Source organism: Crocodylus porosus, unplaced genomic scaffold (assembly GCF_001723895.1).
Source record: "Crocodylus porosus isolate Cpor-Errol unplaced genomic scaffold, CroPor_comp1, whole genome shotgun sequence".
NCBI classification, from domain to species: domain Eukaryota; kingdom Metazoa; phylum Chordata; order Crocodylia; family Crocodylidae; genus Crocodylus; species Crocodylus porosus.
Genome location: NW_017728886.1, coordinates 153,335,422 through 153,358,752, shown reverse-complemented (window position 1 = coordinate 153,358,752; position 23,331 = coordinate 153,335,422). Strand labels below are relative to the sequence as shown.

The 23,331-nt window shown below is 45.2% G+C and overlaps 1 protein-coding gene across 1 annotated transcript in view; it reads left to right on the top strand.

Moving 5' to 3' along the window:
* Window positions 1-4,654, top strand: part of ADTRP (androgen dependent TFPI regulating protein) — a 46,618-nt gene extending 41,964 nt beyond the window's left edge. Inside the window, exon 6 of the mRNA XM_019543307.1 lies at window positions 3,635-4,654. Within this exon, the coding sequence (XP_019398852.1) occupies window positions 3,635-3,678 (44 nt within the window). The 3' untranslated portion in view covers window positions 3,679-4,654. The remainder of the gene's footprint in view (window positions 1-3,634) is intronic.
* The last annotated feature ends 18,677 nt before the right edge of the window (window positions 4,655-23,331 follow it).

The following is a 23,331-nucleotide window of genomic DNA, read 5'->3' as shown; positions in this document are numbered from 1 at the left end:
CACACAAACATCAGCCGGCACAAAAGGATGTATTTGTTTGCAAACAAGGTCAGAGTGGGGCATTGATGCCCAAATCAGCTTCTGACCAACTAATTGTGTTTGCAAGCGGAATTTATCTTCTCTGTCCTGAGCACGTGGGCAGAAACAGGAACTCTTACAGCTACTTCCGTTTCATACAAGCATACATGTAGTTACATCATTACATACATCACATGTATAGTATAATTAGCTACTTAAGTATGTGGGGCGGAGAGATGAATATGCAACAGTTCATTAAGCATGCCCAGAAACTACAACAGTTCACCAAAAGTTCATACCCCAAGGCCACAGTCAATTGAATTCCAGCTTCTGCAATCAGCATGAGAAAGGCTAAGGCATAAGAAAGACTAAGGCGGGTGAGGGGGAGAAAGGAGCCTTGGGCAGTATTTCTTTCTTATCAGGTTCAAGATGCAAGCTGCGCATTTCTAACAATATTCCATTTCTAACACTCATGTGGTGGGTCTCAAGCTGTCCTTTTAGCCTGTTGTATCCATTTGATTCTCAGCTTACAGTACTCAATGAGGCAAGTTGCATGGCTAGCTGACAACCCTGTTAGCATTTATGGACTGCTCTAGGCTCCAGAGACCTTCCTCCAGAGTACCACTGCATCTCCTGTATCAGCATCCCCATGCTTAAAAGTGGCATCAGGGACTCCTGAACTAAAGCTTGTTTGATGAGGTTTAGGTCAAATATCCCCACGGCCATTTTTAACTGCGGGGACGCTGATACACCAGATGCAGGAGGCTGCTGGAGCACGGCAATAGCTACGCTCCAGCAGACCTGATTGAATCTGCTCCGACATGCTGGAATTCCAGCGCATGGGAGCAGCCTCCACACTCATGCATAGGTGCCCTTAATGTGCTTCTGATGTGCTGGGTTTTTTAATGTGTACTATAGTTTACATAGATTTATAAAATATTTAAGTCACTAACATTTGCATGGGTGCTGTTTCTGTATCTTTCTGTTTGTAAAGGAATACATACCCATGATTCTATGCCTTTAGGAAACCCAACTTCAGTGGCAAGGCATAATTGAGTGAAGTTAAAAGTTGTATTATAATCTAAGGCTGAAACCATGATGTTTGTGCTGCATTCTCCTGAACTGCTACTGAATTGAGAATAGAGTATCTACAATGACTGGCTGTAATGCTGCGAACCTTCCCATAGATGGGCAGGTTAAAAACTCTGCCTTTATACTAGAATTGAAGTCAGCACAAAAGTCAACGTTCACATGAATTACAAAATACCTGTGCTTTTTGAGGCTCTCTGAATAACTAACACAATGAAGTTGATTTCTATGCTTCTTTACAATTGTCAAGATTGCTCTTCATCAGTCCCTACTTTTATGGTGCCAAACTGTTTTTTAAAAGAAGGACCAATTCTTCTTTTTAGAAGTTACCCTCACTTGTATTACCATAAATTTAAACTTGAACTGTAAGGGTATCTTTACACAGGCTCCAGGGTGGGGGAGGCGCTTTAATTAGAGCAGCTCCGAAAGCCACTCTAATTAAAACACCCACACCATCACATGTATTCAGCATCCCATGCTTCAAAATAGTGGTGGGGGCACTTGAACTAAGATTCGTTTGATGAACTTTAGTTCAAGCAACTCCATTGCCATTTTGAAGCACAAGGATGCTGAACAGACACGACACAGAGGCTTTTAGGTGTGCTAATTAACGTGCACTAATTAGCACGCATCAGAACAGACATCCAGCACGTGTTTAGGTCCCCTAAATAACCAAAGTTGCCACATTTCCTTTAATAATTTTGTAACCTCCACAAATTCCCAGAATTTGCAGTGTTTGTATTTCTTATGTCAAACATAATTACATAATAATCACTGACCTCATACCTATACACTTCAGATGTGTCCATCGAAGCACAGGTAACCATGGGGTAGACGTGTCTGGACCTTCTAATCTCAAAAGATGGAGATGACTCTACAGCTAAAGAGAATTTTCCTTATGTGTCAGTAATGAAAGGGCACACCTGTTTATCTGTTGTCCACTATGGAACGATATTATCATAAACACTTGGAGCAGTATGTCTGTCAGTGGAGACCAAAGACACACCAGCCACTATGTTGTCACTGGCATTAAAATTCCTCCTGTTTTTCCTGTGCTTGCGATACTTGTTTACACTGACTGATAAAACATGATTCTTCCTCTACGAAATCTAATTACTGAGAAAGCAGCTTATTGTACATCAGGTTCGTTCTTGCGTTCTGTATAGTCTGGATAAACTCTACCAAAGGAATTTCCAAACAAAGCAGTAAAACCCAGTTTATTGCTAAAATGAGGAGCTTCGAGCCGAGGCATATCTGAGTGGCTCTGCACCCAGGGAAGCTATGCAATGCCTGAGGTAGTGCTGTTTATCATGGTACCAATCACAGTTAGCTGCTGCTATGCTCACAGCTATTTTTTCAGACCCCCCCCCCCAATAAAGGTGGCCCTGAGGTTACTGCCCTGAGTCACTGCCCTCAGTTACACTACATTGAAGGATGCTCTTGGGAGAGAGAGGGGAAGTTAATGCAGTGGACCACTGGAATCACTCAATTAGTAGGGAAAGATTATCAACAGCAAAGTATGGGCAGGGAAAGTAGATCACAGAGAGGGTGAAGAAGGGTGCTTCAAAAGGTTTGGTCAATCCGTACAATCATTTTAAAAGTTAAATGCTTACTTGAGGCTTTCATGGTTAGCACAGTTACTACATATCTGACCACAGCTAAGGGGAAAAAATGTCGACACCCACTACCTTTGCTTCTTTAAGATGTTATTGTATTTTTTTTTGTTGGTTTCTCTCCATTTTGCAAGACACGTCTTGTGGAATAGGACTGATTGTCCCAGGGATGAAATAAGTCTATGTCATTAATCTTTCACATGGATGTAGAGAGTTTGATTTAATGACATGCCAGGTGACACAGCCTTAATGAGGCATAGAGATTTTCCTCCTTTTCCCTCACTATAACATGATATCTTTGCTGCTTCCTCATCTGCAAAGCTTCATAGACTTTTGTCATAGCTAAGGGGAAGGCTTTTAGTAGGCTGCCAAAACTTGCCAAGATCAACAGTAAGCATGTGTGGGTAGACATACAGATATACACCTAGAAGGCAAACAGAGTGGATTGGTAACTGGTTAATGGCAATTGTCAGGCTGGGATATAAAGAATGGAGAGGCCAGGGGATGCCCGATGGCCTTGCAGGTGAAGTTTATTTTTAAACAATCCAGAACGCTTTATTATCAAATCCAGCTCATTAAGGGTCAGCTCCTTTTCCCATTAATAAAATACCGCCCATTGGTAAAACACTTCAAGATCTGGTCCCAGGTGCTTTTCAAACTCTCTTCAATAGCTAATCACCCAACACTTGCTGAACATACCTCACACAAGGTCCAAGCTATGCAACTGGCTCACTCCTGGTTCCAGGCATATTCAACCTCAGCTCTGCTTGGCTCCTGAAGTGTTGGTTCAGTTCTATCTCTACACCAATATGCTTTACACACTAGAGGGGCCTTGTACACATTACAAGTCCCTAAAGAGGACTACCCTTTTTTTGCCTTTGCTTAGCAATTTCTTCTGCTCTGCCTCTGAACAGGAGATTCAGCAGTAATACTGGAATACAAGAGGAAGGGCAAATGAATCTTCCTTTGCCAAGCAAGTGGTCTCTCCCTGAATTCTGAAGTCATGAAGAAAAGGAAAAGAAGCAACACTATGATAAACCCCTTCTCCAATGTATTGTGTCTTCTGGTGAACCCAGATGATCATCACATCCATGGGAACTGATGGGAAATATGGAACGTCACCATTTTACATTACAGTCAGGAAAAAAGCAACGGCCATGAAGTAGGAAATGCATGCATGTGTTCACAGCTTTCTCATCTCTTATACAGTATATATGAGGATGTTTCTGTGCTTGTCTGAGCTTGTAACTGGACAATAAATTACGCTATGAACTTACAGTGGTACTACAAACCAATCTTTTAATGCCCTGTGAAAGTGGGCACTATTTAGCCAGTACTTGTTTGGCTTGCCCAAAGTTTTTCGTAAAGCCCAAATGAAAAAATAAAAGAGTGGAATAAATTTAACACTGCCATGACTTCTAAACTAGAATGATAACAAACCTCACTAATGAGGCTAGCAGTTAAGAATGCCTGCTCAGAAAGTTCGATATGAAGCTAACTTCTTTCTAGCCAGAACCATTCTGTAATATAAACGTGCATAAAATTTCTCCTCCATTTTAAGAAGAATTCTGAACTCATTTTCTTTCTTCCTTTCTCTTTTCTTTGGTTTCAAGGTAATCTTGAAGCAAAAGTAACCTAATTATACCAACGGCAAGATTGCTTGGAGAGAAAGTTTATGGTAATTTAAAACACTGTTTAAGATAAAGCTGCTTGCCACATAATTCTATTACATTCACATATTTACTAATCTTGCTTTATACATTTGATTTCTGTTATATAGTTGCAAAATCTTATTAACATCTAGAGCACCAGAGATGTGCTTTGTAAATCCAAATAAAGAAACAAACCTGAAGTGAAACTGTAATTTAACTGCCAGTATGTCTTTGCATTGTTAGCGATGCATTTAAATGACAATGTTAAATCAGTTGCCAGTACCTTAGTGTGTGACTCTTACTTCATTGCCAAACCAATATCTCAGCACTATTGTACATTCATTCCACTAGGGTGCTGTTTTCATCTTTTTAGTGCTGCTGTAGTTTAGTAAAACATAAAAAGGAAACACACATGGATTGCTAGCTGTCTGTGAGTAATAAAAAATAATTTGTATCCACAAGTTTTATTTTTTTCACATGTTAAACACCTGCTAAAATTTTAGCTCAGGCCATTACCTTGCTCGTACTAGACTGCAAACCACAATAGCTCACTTCAAAGTCTTGCAAGGGGTGCATGTAAGAGGGCATCTCCTCCTCCTCTGTTGAAATTAGGAGAGAATGGTAGGGCGATTTAGGTGGACAAAGTTGATCAGCTGAACAAATGAAGGGAGAGGCAGGAAGAAAGGGATGTGGACCAAATTAAGAAAAGGAAGAGGAGAAAGTGCCAGAGTCTATACTGTAAATCTATGCTTATATTTTTAATGGCCAGCCCCTCAAACTCACCCTGGGCTCTAACAGCCTAGCCTTGTTCTTTGTCTCATGCATCATTCTTCATGGCAGATCAAAACCTCACCTGTAGTTATAAACCAGATTGTCTTCAGATTGTTGCATTAGTGGCTGCTCTGCAAAGCTACAAAAGGTTGATGACAATTCTATGAACTCTAAACCATGCACTGAGACTTAGAAGGAAAGTAGAGCATTTTCTATTATAGTTTACATGGCTTTGAGAATAGGAGGGGATTAAATGTGAGCAGGGAGGTCTGCATTTGCAAAGTTCAAGATGACAGCTGAAAAATCTGTCCCCAGCATTCAGAATAGTTAGATCCTGGGTTTTGATTCAGGTCTTTCTAAGTTATGCAATCATAGCTATATAAGAAAAAAAAGCTAAATCAGATTCAGCTGTGGTAAACTGACATTGATTTCTATTCCTTTGATTTTAATAGAGTGATGCTGACTTAACCCAAAGAAGCATCTAGCCATGTATGTATTTTTTCACAAAACTTTTAAAGCAGTACAGCCAAGATTAGGTTTCTCTTCTAGTCTCTCTCTCCCTTTCTTTTTTTATTTTGAGTAGGCATGCAAAGCTAGTCTGAACTGTTTATTTATAGCTGTAGATTTTCATGGCTGTATAAATTAGAAGTTATTACTGAATGAGACGCCCGCCCACTCACACAGCACAGCTGTACATGAATCCTTTCACACTGTTTGACTGTATACAGTATAGTATGGGGAGAAAATGACATGCTCCCAGTCAAATAATGGGACTGCTGCTTAACCTACAGGCAAAAAACCAGCAATTAATTTTTTCCTCAGCACAATGTGCAGTGTACGACAGGTACAATTATCTAATATTATTTAGCCTTGCTAGTCTGTGTGGTACAGAGAGAAAATAGAGGTTTAAATGCACTACTGGAGAAAAAAAATAACTATCCTTGGAATTCTTATTGTAAAGACTAAACCATGTTTTGTAATGTCAAACTGGTCATTTTTTCAAGCAGGAAGGAAAGCAGGAAAGACGCACTCCATAGCCCCACCCCAAAATTGACTGTGCTAGAATAAAGGGCTAAAACCAAATGTTAGGAATGAGTTTCCTGAAAATGGTTCATCTTATCACACAGATCTATAACAGTATAGCTCTAAGAAGGACTCATGAACAAGTGCACTTTCAACCCAAGTTTTTCCCAAGGAATCTCTTGATTTAGCAGCAATGCCTATGTTTGCCCCCCTATGGAGTTACAGAACCAGGTTCTGAACCTGAGCTACATCTGCATAGGCCCAGTTAACAGTTTTCCATTCCACTGCTTGAACTTACTCATGATTTACGTTGGTGTATATGAGAAAAGGATCTGGCCCTCAGGCTCAGTATATAAGTATTCTGTTGAAGTGTCTGCCAAAATAGTCCCTCAAGGCTGAAGGAATTTGAGACCATAAATTTACTTGGAAGATTTACCCCTTTGGGTTTGATTATCATCAGGGACCCAGGTTTTCCTTTTCCATCAGAAAATGGAAAAACATGAAAATTTTCCCTTTTAACTGAGAAAAACATGAATTTTTAATCTTAACGGAGAAACACACAGATTTTCCACTTCTGCAAAGAGCACTTTGCAGGCTGGCATAGTTCCAGCCTACAAGGGGCTGTTGGGGAGGGGGAGAAGGGCAGTCAGGCAGGGGGGTGCCAAGTGCATGTGCATGCTCACACATACACGTGGCCACCAGGTAGTCTGGTGAGCAGCTCGCACAGGTAATTCTAGCAGTGGAGGAGAGGGGAATTGAGGCCCCCCCCTTAGGGAAGGAGAGAAGAAGGGATGGAGGGAGGGAGTTGGGCAGGGCTGGGGCTGCTGCCCAGCTGGGCCAACATGTGGGGCTTGGGGCCTGGGGCCAGAATGTGCGGCTGCAGGACCATGGTAGGGAGTGGGATGGAGCTGTGGGCAGCTCATCTGAGGGGTGAAGGGGTAGGGCTGATTCCCTGCTGTTGCATGCACTCCTGGGGAAGGGAAGGAGGGGCATGTACCCCCCAGATTTGTGCGCAGTTGGGGTGGGGGGTAGGCTGCCTGCTGTGGGCTCAGGCTCCCTGCTGTGCTGCCTTCCACCCAGGGCATAGTAGGGAAGAGTAGGGCTGGGTGAGGAAACTCCTTGCCACTGGAAGTCCTGTGCCATCGTGGCAAAGTGCCCCCTGTCTGCCCAGCAGCAGCAGGGGCAGTGGCATGGAGTTATGCCCCTTGTTGCTGCCGGGTGGGCAGGGGGTGCCTCACCATGGTGGTGAGGTGCTCCCAGCAGTGGCCTCAAGCTTCCCCACCCAGCCCCAGTGCCTTGCTGTGCTGGGTCCTGCCTGCTGGGCCCCGCAGGCCCTAAGGGTGGAGGGAGGGCAGCAGAGCGGAGAGCTCAAACCCACTGGAGGCAGCCCAAACCCTCCTCTTGACGGACTCCATACTGGCCATGCCACCCATGGGGGAGCGGGAGCCAGGCTTCATGCTCCACTCCACCACAGCAGCCCCTGTCTCCTATGGCTGGGGGGCCATGGGGCCGCAGACCTGGGTCCCTGGCCCTGTAGCCCTGGCAGTTGATGGCCCCCTTTGGCAGGGCAGGAGGAGTTGGGGGGCTGTGGGTGGGGAGGGAGGGGCACCAGCAGGGTTGTAGGACTGAGGGTGGCAAATGAAGGGTCTGAACCTGTGTCCTGCCAAGTGAAGGGGGCAGGGGGAGCTCAGATTTTTTGTGATAAAAAACTCAAAATCAAATAGCAAAATTTATAGGTACTGAGAATTTATTTTTTTATAGTGATTGATGCACTGGTAGGCTTCCAAATAGCTTTAAAAGGAGTACAGGAGTGCCTGGGGCACCAGGAGGATCAGCAGCAGGGAACAGGGGCGTGGGCACCCCTCAGCCTGCACAAACAGTTCATCACATACTGCCTGAAGCACATATAGCAGCAGCATGCTCGGGGCACAGGGGCAGCACAGCCGGGGCTGACCCAGGGTTCCTCCCCGAAGAGTCCCCCAGTGGGGAAGGCAGGGGTGCAGCCAGATCATTGCTCCCATCCTTGCCTGGAAGCCCCACATGCCCTGAGCCTGGGCACCATGGTCTAGCCACCAGCACAGCAAAGTGGTTGGCCTGCACAGGGAGAGAGGGTGGGGGGGAACAGGATCTGGAGCTGAAGCAGCAGGTGCTGCCAGAAGCCTGGCCTGTTCTGCCCTGGAAATGGGGTAAGGAAGACAGGCTGCCTGTGGCCAGCACCCATGGCCCACCAGCCCCAGGGGAGTGATTGGGAGGGCTTGGCCAGTGGCTGCCTGGGCTTGCCCAGCCTGACTTACAATGGTCCCTGAGTATGCATGCATGGCCAGCCCCCACCCCAGGTCTGCCACCACCTGCCTGGGCCCAGCCTCACTGCCATCCCCGGCTGCATGTGGGTGTAGAGCTGGATGTGTCTGGAGTAGCACCAGAACTGGACTCTGGCAGCCAGTGAGGGAGCTGGCTGCCCTAGAGGAGCACCAGCCACCGTCACTCTTGGGTGAACCCCCTCCCCCCACCTGCTGTGGTCTCTGTGGCCCCTGAACCTGTAGGGGAATGGCAAGGGGCTGGGATGCTGGCCACCTATCCCCAAGCTCTGCCTCCTAGGTGTCCGTCCCACAGCACCCCATTCCAGGACACAAAAACACAGCCACTTCTAAAGTTTTGAAACTGGGAAGAATGTTTTTTATTGTTGGTGGATGAGGAGGATGGTAGAGGGCTCTGGTTGTTGGGGAGGGAGTGGGGAGGGGGCTGTGATAGGGGGTGTGAATTGCGAGGAGGCAGCAATGGGGGGGCATGAACTGTGAGGGGAATCAAGATTTTTTGTTCAGACATGTGCCTGGGGGTCGGCAGTGGGTAGGGGGGTCTATGGGTAGGGGGTCTATGAGAATCTCCCACACCTGGTGTACACCTCACTCACCCCTTGCTGGGGTTGTGGGGGCCACCGCTGCCACCACAGCTTATGTGCCCACTGCCAGGCTGCCTCCGCTTGCTGAACAAGTGCTTCACATACCACAGGCTGGTGGGTGTGGCCATCTTGAGCAGCGCCAGGGCCAGGAAGGTGTCAGTGGGGTGGGCCAGGCACTTGAAAGTGTCCTGGTGCTCCCGGCGGGGCTGGAGCTGGTGGAGCAGGTCCATGAAGGTGGCCCAGATCATCCTAAAGGCATCTACCCACTGCTTATCATCCCAAGTGCGCTGCACCAGGTGGGGTCCAGAGGTGGCAGGGCTGGAGGCCCAGGAGGGCGGTGGCGGTCCCAGCCATGACATCCTGCAGCCCCTTATCAGCATCATTGGGGGCAGCAGCTGGGTGGCAGTAGGGGCCCTGGGAGGGCATGTAGTGGGCGGGCAGGCAGTCGTAGCATGTGGGGGAGCTGTGTGAGGTGAGACGTCCTCGTGACAGCCATCGGTCAGTGCAACGGGCCAGCAGGGTGACCAAGTTGCCTAACAGGATCAGAGGACCCTGTTCCTTACTGCCAGGGCCAGAGGCTGGGGTAGCCATAGCACAGGGATGCAGACGGGATACAAACATAGCTGCCATGTGCTCCCACTGCATGCGTCACACTGCTCCTGTGTGCACAGGAACTGGCTGCCTACAGAGCACAGAGCAGGGCCGGGTTTTAAAGATGGCTGCCAAGGTCTGGTAGCTAGGGCTGGCTTCAGACATGACTGCCAGGTTCTAGCAGCTGTGGCTAAAGGCCAGGGCTCCCACCCAGTGGCCACGGCCACCTAGCAGGCCTGGAGGGACCCAGCAGCAAGTTTTCTGCCAGGTCACTTCAGTGAAGATGCTTAGCCAAAATCACTTACTGAGCAGTAGATTATTGCGCAGTATATTTTGTCGTGACTAAATGCACGGGTATTTGTGCCCACTGATACTTAGAACCTGACTCTGCCACTTGTTCCATTTGGGTCAACACTTTCCTTCTGTATACTGCTTCACTAAATTCAGCGGACAGCAATGCTGGTAATGGGATCAGGTGAGGTGGAACGACTCACAGACAGGGCCTTCATTCTTATGGAACAATTATTCAAAACATTGCTTTAGTATGCATTGGAAGTGCTGCATGTATTACAACTTAATTCACAAAAGATCAGATTTGTGATGCATGCATGCCTAGGTAAAACACCATGAGTGAATGCTAATTGCCTCATTAATACACACAACAATGACATGAAAGCCCATGCTGAAAACAGGGCATGCAGAACCACATGCAAGAGGTGGATAATGGAATGAGATGCCTTTGAAAATGTAGTTTTTGTTTATGCATAGCTCTAAAACCACAATATTAGCTATACTATGATTTACATAAATAGATGCTAAATGTAGGATAATTCCCCTTCTTCCCTTTTCTGCCATAAGAACACCTATAGTAAGCTAAAAAGCAAGGTTTATTCAGTAACATCTTTAATGGACCAACTATCTAGTTGGGAGAGATGTTAGACAAACTTACTTTAAACTAAATCAGATATGCCTCAGCTTTATATAGACTGCATTTCAAAGATGGTTTAAACTAAAAAATGGATATAAACTTTACGGCCCATACATTCATCCCCACCCCCCCTTTTATATATGTTTTAATTTGATCAGTGAGAAATTGGATGGTGACCTCTGGTGTCCATGGTAAGCTTTACATTTCCAAAGATAATACTTAAAGACTCTGCAGTCACATAGATAAAGAGTTTGCTTTATACTTCTAAAGTCTGAGATCAAGTCCTTTTGGATTTACTGCATTTTTATTTATTATGTGTGATGCATTAGCATCTAAGGGCCACAGTCTAAATTGGAGCTGTATTGTGGTAGACTCCTTGCACATATATTCTAGTATTGCATCATGGGTTCTGGTTTTCTGTTTAAAAATGGCAAATTCTCTGATAAAAATCACAAATTCTCTGATTATAAAAACCAAAATCAATTATTAAAATAACATGCCACTATATATAGGGATCAATTGAACACAATGTTTAATTGAGATATTTACAATTTTAAGCAATTTGGAAGCCTACCAGTGAGTCGATCACTATAATAAAATACATTTTAAGTGCCTATAAATTTTGCTACTTGATTTGGGGTTTTTTATTACGGAAAAGTCAGAGTTCCACCTGCCCCTGTCACTGACAAGGAGATAGGTCCAGACCCCTGACTCCCAAGCCACAGCCCCACCTCAGCCCTGCTGGTGCCCCTCACTCCCCACCCATAGCCTCACCACACCTCCCCAGCACAGGCTGGAGGGGGCCTCCAGCTGCCAGGACTACAGGGGCAGGTATCCAGGTCCATAGCCCCTTGCCCACTCAGCAGTGCCTGAGCCCTGGCTGCCGCCTGCGGAAGGTGTTGCCTGCTGTGGCAGAGTGGAGCATGGAGCCCCCCTTCCTCATGGGTGGCATGGCTGGAGTGGAGCCCATCAGGGGTAGGGGGTGGGCTCAGGCTGCCTGCTGTGGGCTCAGGCTCCCCTCCCTGCCCTGCCATACCCCCAGGGCCTCCACAGCCCAGTGGATGGCACCTGGCCCAGCAGAGCAGAGCAGGGCTGGGTGGGGAAGCTCACTGCCGCTTCTGGGAGCTCTGTGCTGCCATGATGAGGCACTCTTTACCAACCCTCCAGCAGTGAGGGGCCCAACTCCATGCCACTGTCCCCACTGCTGACAGGTGGGCAGCTGGTGCTTCATCAGGGTGGTGCAGGGCTTGCAGTGACAAGGAGCTTCCCCACCCAGGCCTGCTCTGCTCTGCCATGCTGGGTCCCACCCGCTGGGCCACAGAGGCCCTAGGGGGGAGGAAGGGAGGGAGGGAGGCAGCAGGGCGGGGAGCCCAAGACCACAGTGATAGTCTGCTCCTGCCCTGAGCACAGATCTGGGGGGCATGTGCCCCCCTCCCCTCCGTGGGAGTGCATGCAGTAGTAGGGAGCCAGTCTCACCACCTCACCCCCTGGACGAGCTGCCTGCGGCTCCATCCTTCTCCCCGCTGGGGCCCTTCAGTCGTGTATTCTAGCCCCAGAACCCAAGTCCCATGCACCGCTCCATCTGGACAGCAGCCCCGGCTCCAGCCCTGCCCAACTCACTCCTTCCCTCCCTCCCTCTGGGGGCCCCAATCCCCTCCCTGCCCCCAGACTTAATTGTGGAAGCCGCTCTCCAGGGTGCTTGGCAGCCATGTGAATGTGTAAGCGTGCACATGCACATACACTTGGAGCCCCCTGCCTGACTGCCCTTGTCCCGCACTCCCCAGCCCCTTGCAAACTGGAATTCTGCCAGCCTGCAGAGTGCTCTTTGCAAAAGTGAAAAAATCTCTGTGTTTCTGGTTTTCCTCCTCCATTTTTCCATGAGAAGTGGACAACCTGAATCCCTGTTTATCATTAAATCCATTTGCCAACTATATTGGAAACAGTTGTTTTCCTAGAAGAAAAATAGCATGCAGTATTAACTCAAAATCCACAAGTAATTTCAAATGTATAATATCATCTCAAGTTAAGCCTTTGAGTTTTACATCATTCTTATTTTTTAGTTAAGTATTAATTTACTGATGCAGGTTCTCAATATGTGTCTTCCTGACTGAACAGAAGAATGGGGAATCCAAAAAAAGGCTTAAGGAGTATTGAACAAAGACTCTGTAGGCTGGGATAAATTAATAACTTTTTTTAATGTTTCTACCTTACCAGCATATATTTCTAAAATTGTTTTCCCATGAAAGACCCTAAGAATGAAGGCAGCGAGGGATAGATATTTCTTTCTAATGCCTTTGCTTTCACTTCATCCTAATTTACCTATTCTCTCTAGAGGGCAGTAGTTATATATGCTAGTTTGGAGTCAAGCAGAAAGCAGGGCAGGGAGCACCTCCGTGCATTTATATACATGCTCCAGGAGGTGGGGGAGGGGCCACGCTTTAATTACAACATACACTTGCAGCCTCTCTAATTAAAGCACACGGAGTGTCATGTGTATCAGCATCCCCACACTGGAAAATGGCAGCAGGGGCACTTTAACTAAAAGCCATTCAACAAGCTTTAGTTAAAGTGCCCTCACCACCATTTTTCAGTGAGGGGACACTGATACATGTGACACTGGAGTCTGCTGGAATACAGTAATTACCACACTGAAGCACATTTGATTATTCAAGTCTGCCCTGACATGTTGTAATTACAGCGCATTAGAGCAGCCTCCATGTACATGTATAGGCAACCCTAGAGACTAATTCATTATGAAACATATACTTACATAGGCAACAGCCTGTGATGAAGTAGGCTGTCACCTATAAAAGCTTATGCATTTCTGAATTACTTGGTCAACAAGGTGCCACCCTGCCCTGCCTTCCTCCTAGTCTGTCTAGAGAAGTTAAATGAAATAAAATTCTCTCAAGGCATTTTACAAATATTAAATCCTAGTTTCCTTTGGGAGGAAAATTTCACTCACTTCCCTGACATCCTATGAAAAACAATGCAGTCTCCACATAAAATAACACTGTGTTTTTGTGCACCTTAGACAAACATAATGACTTGTGCTAGCTTTGTAGGGTGATTTGTTTTTACTGTCAACTAAGAAAAGGCTGTAAAAGGACAAGGGAACCACCACATTTGGGGGGGCCTATGTACTAGGGCTGTGCAAAGCTTTACCGGCTGTTTCGTTTCAATGCTGTTTCAACTTGTTTTGAGCTTGAAATAGTGAAACAGAAATGAAACAAAGGGCTTTGAAACAGCCTTGAAACAAAGCGAGGCCAGTCAAAAAGTTTCAAAAGTTTTGAAATGTTTTGAATTTTGAAGCAGCCAGCCAGGTGGTGGGAGAGAGGGGAGAGCCAGGGCTGTGCTCCTGGCAGCTCTGCAGTCCCATGTGACTCAGCCTGGCGAGGAGTGCAGCCCTGGCTCTCCATACCTCCCACCACTGGGCTGTGCTTGGTGAGGCTGGCGGAGCCAACTGAAGTGCAACACCAGCTCTGCCTGCCTCCTGCTGCTGGGCTGTGCTCCAGTTGGCTCTGCCAGCCCCATGGAGCTCAGCCGAGTGGTGGAAGTTGGGTAGAGCCAGCTCCGCCTGCCACCGGGCTGAGTTCTCCAGGGCTGCGAGCAGCTAAGAACTGAGCCTGGCTGGGGAAGCGCCTCCCACCCGTGGGCTCAGTTCCCAGCAGCTCGCAGTACTGGGGAACTCAGCCTGGCTTAAGGAAGCACCTCCTTCAGCCGGGCTGGGTTCCCAGCCCCTCAGCACTTCCCTCAGCCTGGCTGAGTTCCCCAGCACTGCGAGAGGCTGAGAACTCAGCCTGGCTGGAGGAGGTGCTTTCTCCAGCCGGGCTCAGTTCCCCAGCACTGGGTCCCAGGTGGCAGGAGCAGCGACCCATGATCCAGCAGGCAGATTAGGAGCCACCTGCACCCCTGAAAGTCCTGCGGGGACTCTGCCAGACTCCTCCCAGGGGTGAGTGCCCCATGTCTGCTTGCCAGATCACAAGAAGCTACTCCTGCTCCCCAGCTCCAGCTTGTCAGCAGTCTGAGGTGCATTTCCTAGAAACCCCTGCACTGATCTTGAAACTTGGTAGGCTTTGTGCCCTCAGCAGGGGCTACCATTCCTGCAAGTTTAATCAGAATTAGGCAAAAAATGACTAAGTTATAGGCTGTTTCGTGCTTCCCAATTATAGCCTATGGGAGAAACATTGAAACAGCAAAACCATTTAGATGAAACAGAACGAAACAGTGCTTTCAAAATGAAACAAACTTGAAACGAAACGCTGTTCCGTTGAAATGGAAGCTGAAGCAGAACACTGCTGTTTTGCACAGCCCTACTATGTACCTTAGTGAAGTAAGCCACCTGCTTTTTGCTGTGAAATGCTAATTTTGTTATGCAATGGTAAACGACAGTATGATATCTGGAACCACCTAGAGATTATGCAATAGCCAAAAAACAGGTATGTAACATGCCTGTTACTGTGGTGATTTGAGGCTCTATGTGCAATACCATAACTAGAGCAAGGTGAGCTGGGCACTAGCTCTTGTCCTGATTTAGCTGAGCCCCATTCTATGGAGTTTGCACCATGGCTGCAGCATCTGGGGTCTTGGAGTCTCTAGAGTCAGGTAAGATACAGTGCTGCTCACCCCTGCTTTCTGGCATCTCTGCCTAGGGTGCAAAAATTGCTAGTTATGCCTCTGTTCATTTGATACAAAACACCACAGCCCCATCCCCACACAGCTTGAACCAACATCCCGTATGCTGGGGCAGCAGTCGTCAACTTTTGTAGATTCAGGGCTCCCCTCTATCATGTTTCTGAATTTAGCAGCGTGCCAGTTAAGAACGACAGTAGAAATTTCAAAATATTCTGAACCCTGGACATTTAAAAAAAAAAATCTTGAAATACTTAAAACAATTCTGTTCAGAAAATTTTAGGACAGGATTTCACCTGGGAGCCCACTGAGGTCCCCAGCTCCTGATCTGGTCTTTTCTCCCATGGTGTTCAGTCTCCTGGTTTCATGGCAGAGAGTCTTGGAGTATTGAAAGCCTTCAGAGCTCAGCTGCCAAGATAAAGCAGTCCAGGAAGGGAAGAAGCCCATCTATGCAGGGGTATGGCTCAGATTAGCTACTGTCCCAGAGTGGCTGTTTTTCTGGCCCACACACACACACACACTTTTCTAAGGGCCTACTACTGTTACCAAAACAGTATTGAAGGCTAGCTTCTGCTCTTTTGCTCTCATTCTATAGAAATCAAGGGAGACTTTTCCCTTCTCTCTAAGCAGAAGCAGACCTTGAACCTAGGAGCACTTGGAGCCTGACTTTGATGTCATTAAGTCCCTTTTGAGTTATTGCCATATGAGACGCAAATTGGCAGGAAATATTTGACTACTTGAATTCCATTATTTGAAAGAAGAACTTTCATTCTGAAGGTTAAAGAAACACTTTCTAAACATTAGGTTTTGTGGCAAGGCAACTAAATATAGAAGTGGAATCAGGTGGCCCAAGAGAAACCACAGCACCACCTGCTGGTGAACGTCTTGTATTGTTTTACCTGAGATTCTCAGTCTCAACAATTTGCTTTTGTGAAGCAGCTCCAAGTATCATGATGGAAGCATTATCATACTAGCAAATAGAAATATGGAGCATTATCATACTAGCAAATAGAAGTTGAGCTCATGGAAGCTATAACTTTTGTGTTTGGTAGTTATGGAATTAAACACAACATTAGGATCCAATTATGCAAGGTGCTAAATTTAATGCCTGACTTTCTCTGAGTCCTGATTGCCTTTTCCTCTAAACCAATACGGCTACAACCTGGATACCCAACACATGGAAGATACTGAATTTTAGCCAATTTTTAAAATGAAATCTTTATATTTTCTCAAGCAGGAAGCAAATTGTGACCACCTGAAACCCGAGATCCTGCCTCTGCCTTTGTTTTAAGGTAATTTGCATAATCACAGATCCTCACAGGAGGTGAGAGGCTTCATACCAGCTGTGAACCGACTGCCCAGAGGAGTTTTCCATCTATTGACTCCTCTGTGAAATCCTATGAAATATGAACTTTCATTTTTATCCAGGAGAAATTTTACAATCTTTTCTCCAATGCCTGATGAAGGGTGTTTGTGCCCAAAAGCTTGCAATTAAAGAATTTTTTTTTTGCAAAAACCTTGTTGGTCCAATAAAAGATATCTCTACTATTAGTTCCGATTACCTTTTCCTCTAGACCAATACAGCTACAACCTGGATACCTGACTTTATCTGAGCATCCTCAGTGAAGTCAATTACAGAGCAGGATGCATGCACCCTGCTGGCAGACCCTCACAGCATCTGACCCACAGCAATTTGTAATTTGCTCTGTTGCTCCAATTCCAAACCAGCCACATGTTCAGTCTCATGGTATCAGCTCAAGAGATCAATGATATTCCTCCATTTTATGTCAAAGTAATCTGGAGAGTAGCTAAGAACTTTGTATTTTATTAAAAGACATAACAAAATGATATAGAAGACAAAAGAACACAAAGTTAACAGCGTAGGTTATTTTCATCCATGTTTTCAGACATTTGTAAAGAGATGCTGCCAAAAAGCTTAGGCTGTATATCAGACCTACTATAAAATGGATCACAGCCTTTTGAGAACCTCCTCCGGATTCTAAACAGCTACATAGCTAAAGCAAACTCGTTGTTGCCAATGAGCAAGCAAAAGGTATTGTCTGCATAGTATCTAAGTCAGTGGTTCTCAACCTTTTTAGATTCAAAGCACACCTCATTAGACTCATAGCACCCCTCATTTGGCTCAAGGCACTACTCAGAAAATGCCAGCTCTTAGTTTTCGCTTGTGTTTTTGGCTAGGGACAGAAATTATACATAAACCAGTAAAAGTAATCAGAAATTGGTTCAGATCTGTAACCCAGCAAAAGTTCAGTTCACATAAACTGCTTTCAAAATGGCCAAACATGGTTTAAGGTAAACCTGGATGAATGTAGTATCAGACTTTATTGATTATGTTAAATCAGTTTATTAAACTTCTGTCCCTCTGGATTCAAGTTAACTCACAGCTCTCCAGCATCCCAGGATACTTTGCACCTCCCTAACCCTAACCCTAACCCTAACCCTCTCCCCTGTTGAAGGGTAGGCATGCTAGCCTTGCCCAAGGTGTCTTTTCCAGCTGAGTAGGGAGATGTGCACCCCTGGCTTCTGACCTGGGCACAACAGGCATGTGGCTGCATTTCAGGAATCAGAAGTAAGTGTCTGCTCACTTGCTTATCAGTTCAACCTACACATCTTAGATCAACCTGCAAAGATTGAATTGATTCAGTCTCAGGCTTTGACGGTCTATACTTAGTCCTAGACTACAGAAAGATAAGAGACTAATTCTTCTGTTTCAGAGAAGCCTACAACAGGTCAGAACAGTTTTAACACTGGACTCCTTTTTAAAATCTCTGGGGTTATCTTGTAAATCATGTTTGCATATACAAAAGTGATAGCACAGCGTTGCACTCTGCGGCACCCTTGAAAGGATCTCAAGGCATCCCAGGGTACCACAGCATCCTAGTTAAGGATCACTGATCTAGCCCAAAACAATGCTGTGTGCAGCTATATTCCCACAGCTGTCCACAACAATACTTAAAAACCATGGTTGCCAGATCTATGGTCTTTATGGAGGTTGCTAATAAGCAAGGAAACCCACCAGGAAGGAGGGCAATTTTAAACAGCAGTTAGAAACACTGACAGTAGAGCATGAAAGAGAGAGAAGAAAGGCAGTAAACCAAGAAAGCAAAAAAATGTATGAAACCCATAGGAACAAAGCGTTTATATTAGAAATAACATGTCCAAATTAATGACACTGTGTTGCTTACAAGGCAAGAGAACCCATTCTCCAATACTTGACTGCAGTCGCACTGCTGGGTACTTTGGGGCTGTAGGCACGTGAAAGTACCTGTTGTTCACATGAACATGAAAACATGGACACATCTGCTTTAGAAAGTCCTGTGTCACTTTATGGAAGAAAGGAACTGCAAAGGGAATATACACATGGAGAGAGAAAGTCATTTGCCTTTTCAGCTGTATACATCTTTCCCTTTCCCACCTTTATTATGATTTTAGTATGCTGCTTCTCAGCAGTTTGAAAATAAGATGCAGTTTGAACCATTTGTTCTAGTTTTTCTGAACAAAGTGATAGTTTCCATGGCCTTATCTGCCATGGGGGAAAAGAAACGGATATTCTTAACTTGAGTAACAAGCTCAAGGCAAAGTCCTGCTGAAGACGATGCAATCTGTCATTTTCTCATGAGATAGCACAGCAAGACCAAGAGCCTCATCTTTAACTCAACTTGCTAACTCGTGTGAAAGCTACAAATTGCTTTGCCTTCACTTGGATGTTGCCTAGCTCACGTAAAAAAAAAAAATCTTCTTTACCTAGTGATGAAACAGCTCTGTGACACTATTTTTACCCATATCATCTGCATAGAACTGGATATAAAATGGCTGCTCTATAGAGGGAATGGCTCTTAACAATTTAAAGATGAAGTCCACAAAAACAGATATGCGTCTCTAGCTGTGCAACTGTTACCACACAAAGAGCATTGTGATAAATCCCTACATCACTGGCCAGTCCTTCAGCAGAGAGCTCCAGAGCAATCAAAAACATCACAAATGCGATATTCACAAAGCCTGAAAGTTAAAGCAAGCACTAGAGGAACAGTAATGGCCTTATCAATAGCAGAATGTACTGTAACCATTTCCCAGTAATTTCCTATCATGAACAATCTCAGATTTGCTCTTACTGGTGCTGTCAAGGTTGAAGTATGTTGGCAATGTGGAAGAGCCTTGTACTGCAGTGGTCTGTGTTGGGCCTGTTTGAGAATGAAGCAGAGGACTCAATCTCAGTTTGGATCTTTTAGCAGAAATAAATTTGTGCGTGTGCACAAATATAGAGTACACTGAAAAATGGGAAACACACACGCACATGCATGTGCTCCTCCTGTAATGGGGATTTAAACTTTGAATTTTGAGTTTCCATCTCTTCTTCAATCATTTATTTGTCACTTCTGGAGACTGGCTCAGATTCACAGCAGAATTCAATATATATTCCTATACGCGTGAGTGTATACATTTGTTCAGCAAACATAAACTAGGCCTGAGTCAGGAATTTTGCACAGGAAGTAAACTATTCAGAACAGCAAGAGCCTAAATCCTATTTTCAACAGCAATTTACAAACTAATTTGGCTTTTTAAAGTAGTTAACTCCACAAAGCACCTATTTGCCTCTATAGATGCCTAAATATCATTGAAGGTTGCCAAAGTGCCTTTGTAAATATGGCCCTTAGAAGCTCAGGTCCCTAAGACGTTCAGTTAGACCAAGACTTCTAATGCCACAACCAACTCCATATGCACCCAGACCTGACCTTTTGGTAGAGTAGATGGTTAGGAGTTTGGAGAGGTCCCGAGTGTGTGCCCCAGCACCACTCTCAGGCTGTCTATCAGGCAGAGGTATGGCATCCATGGGAGACTTCATGGAGAGACACTGAGGAAAGTGTTTAGGATACCATCCAGTCTATAGGATGCCAGGCCTGGGCCTGTGCAGAACAAGACAAGTGGGTAAGGCTGATTTGCAGTAGCCATAGTTTTGGCAGGGAGAAAGTATAGATGTGGTCTAAGTCATTTAAGTGTCATTGAAAATGTTTCCTGATCTGATCATCTTCTGCTGGCAGGAAGGATATGGACTGGTTCAGGGCCATTTCTTAATCTTCGATTTCTTCTGGGTGCACAGGAGAGGGCATCTATACTAGAACACACTGTTCAAATCTAGATTCTTATGTACCGGCCGCCCCTCATGATTCCTTGCTTCACCACAACTCTGCAGTCTTAACCAGAAGTAGCGTTTACTGTGCATGTAGTTCCGATGTTATTGGTGTCTCTGAACTAGGAAAATAATTCTGTTTACAAGCATGAAAAGAGTTACAGGCAAATCTCAAATGTTCATGGCCTGCTAAACTCATGGCCTTATCTGAATTATTTGGCCTGCAAGCTTTTATGGCATTTTGCCATGTCCAGTGCTGGCCAAGCCAAGAGGTGTAGATGTACACGAAAGTAAAAATATAATAAGAGGGGGAAAAGTAGTAATCTGCAATGCTTCACACAGGAAAATCAAAAAACATTTGGGTGGGTAAAACCCAAGCGAAAGCTCAAGTTGCTTCTCATTTAATGCCTTTTAGTAACACTGTGCTTATTACTGTCAAAAGTGTCAGGTATGAACAACAGAACACAGTTCAGTGCTTCTGGCTAGATGAGACTTGGTATATTGTAAATACCCTATTGAGTTTAATACCAAAACAGGAGGATGATAATATGAAATCCAGGAGGCAAGCAAAGGCAGATGCTGTTAGACTGGGTTATGCTTTTTCTTTAACTTTGAGCGTACCTTATAAGGAAGTCAGTCTTGCAGCAGTTAAAGGGAAGACCTGCAAGCAAATCCCTGAGTCATTCAAATTTAACACCAAAGCTCTCTTTCCAGTGGAATGTGTATGTTCATCACAAAACTATGTCTACCAGACTATGTAAATTCAACTCCTTCCTGTTTGGAGCAGTCAGCACTGGGGAAACACATGCCTGGGTTCAGTTCTGACCACCTGAGTTCATACAGTGTAAGCTCCTGCTCGAGTTAAAGGAGAGGAAGTGACCAGAAGGAAATGTACCATACGACATTCCTTGAATGCACTGCGATCAGCTGTGAAAAACAACCGGGATGGAAATGCAGCTGCCACTGGGAACCCACATGTGCAGAGGAAAACAAAACAGTTGCTCTGAGCTTCCTGTTTCTGGTACTGCTGTTTGTTTGTCTTTTATTTTTCAGAGCATCTACAAAACACTCCTGCATCCTTATGACCTGTCTGTATGCACGGAGTCTACCTACTGTTCCCATTGCAGAAAAGATACAAACAACTGGATAAAAGGGAATATTCCTGTATGCTTGCTATAAGGCAAACAGAGCCCAGATGCAACAGTATATTACGTGTCAGAGACAAACATCTCAATACTGTTTTTAATTTGGACAAGGCTTTGAAGTCCTCTTCCACATCCTCCTCATCTCAGGATCATGACAAGATATGGAAACTTCTTCCAAACCACAATGTTTTCACTGCTGCATTTATTATTCCAGATGCTACTGGTGCTTCTTGTCCAGTGTATCATTCTTTTACATACCTTGCTCAACTGATGGTAAGTTTTAGTGGGGCAAGGAACACTGGCATCGAAAAGTAAACCCTAAAGAGTCATAAGTGCATCTTACTTGCATGTCTGCTTGTATCTTTTGAGATGCAGATGGATGCAGCACAAATCATTCACATAAATGTGGAGTATGAAGACTAAGGAGATTTAAAACACTTCATGCTCAGGTCTATGAACCTAGGTCTACTTACTGGTATAACGACTCTCAAGGGAGTTGGTTTCAAGTCAGTGGGAACTTTTACCTTATGTCCACCCCTGTGTTATGAAGTGAGTGACTGTTCCCATGGGCTGAAGCAAAAATCTGTGGCCTAGGTGAATAGTGTTGGGCGATGCAATATTTTTTTCCCTAAACTGTGGAGTTCCCGTAATTTAGCTCCGCTCATCTCAAGTCTTTGGTTCTCCATTGTGTTTGGAACAATTGCCACATTCCAAACACACAGGAATATAAAGCAGCAGACAGCAGGCCAGACCTTTCAGCAATCTATTGCTAAAGACTTGCAAGCAGCGGCCAACTCAAGGACTCCGTTTCCTGCCATTGTTATCACAGCAACCCTGGAATTCCTTCCAAATGGATTTGACCCCATCACTAAACAGCTAGTGCATATTTCCCTGATTAGTATATTCCTGTGCATGGATGGGACAAGGAGAGGGAGGAAAACAACTTCACTGCATTCCTGCCAAATTAATATTGCTATGTAATTACATGTTGTGGACTCTTTGTCCAGCCAGTTATATATATTTTTTTGCAGAACAACAACAGCTCAGCCATCTGGTATAAAAGTGATTTGGGCCTAATGTATTCTATCAACTCTTCTTGCAGAAGACCTCTATATTTTTCAACACAAAAGAAATAATGGGCCTGACTCAGTTCTTCATTTAAGGGGAGTTGCGGTGACTTTACCAGGTTAAGAATATGGCCTGTGTGGAAACCTTTCCTTGGAATCCAAGGAGCCCTTTCGCAGTAGATCTGATGCTTTTAAACATGTTCATCTCTTAGGGTACTGTTACCCTTTCACGGTTGCTCAGAATCCTAGTAGCTATGGCTCCCAGATGGAAGGCAGTGCATTATTTCCCCACAAAGGATTATTCATCCAGGTATTGAGCTTTACCTGATGATTTGAGTGAGGCAGTCATCCATTCCTAAGTGCAGTGGGTGCTGCTTTGCTTTTTTTTCACTATCATATACTTTTGCAACCAATGCTCTTAAAAAAACATCATCCATGAGTGGCTGGTGCCTCCTGAATCTGGGGAGGGCACCTGCAGAAAACACCGATGGTGGCAGCCCTGTCGGGGGGGCAGCAGCCCTACCAACAGCATCAGTGTTGACCATCGGGGGGGCAGCAGCCCCATCAGGGGGCCATGTGTACCCCTGTGCACCCCCTACCAGTCACGTGATGCATAAAGCGGTTCATTTCTCTGGAGGCCACAAAAATCACAGACACACACTCATTAGATGGCACAAAAGGTGTATTTGCAAATAGGGTCAGAGCAGAGTCAAGAACTCAGATTACTCTGAACCAACAAAGGAATTTTGCAGGC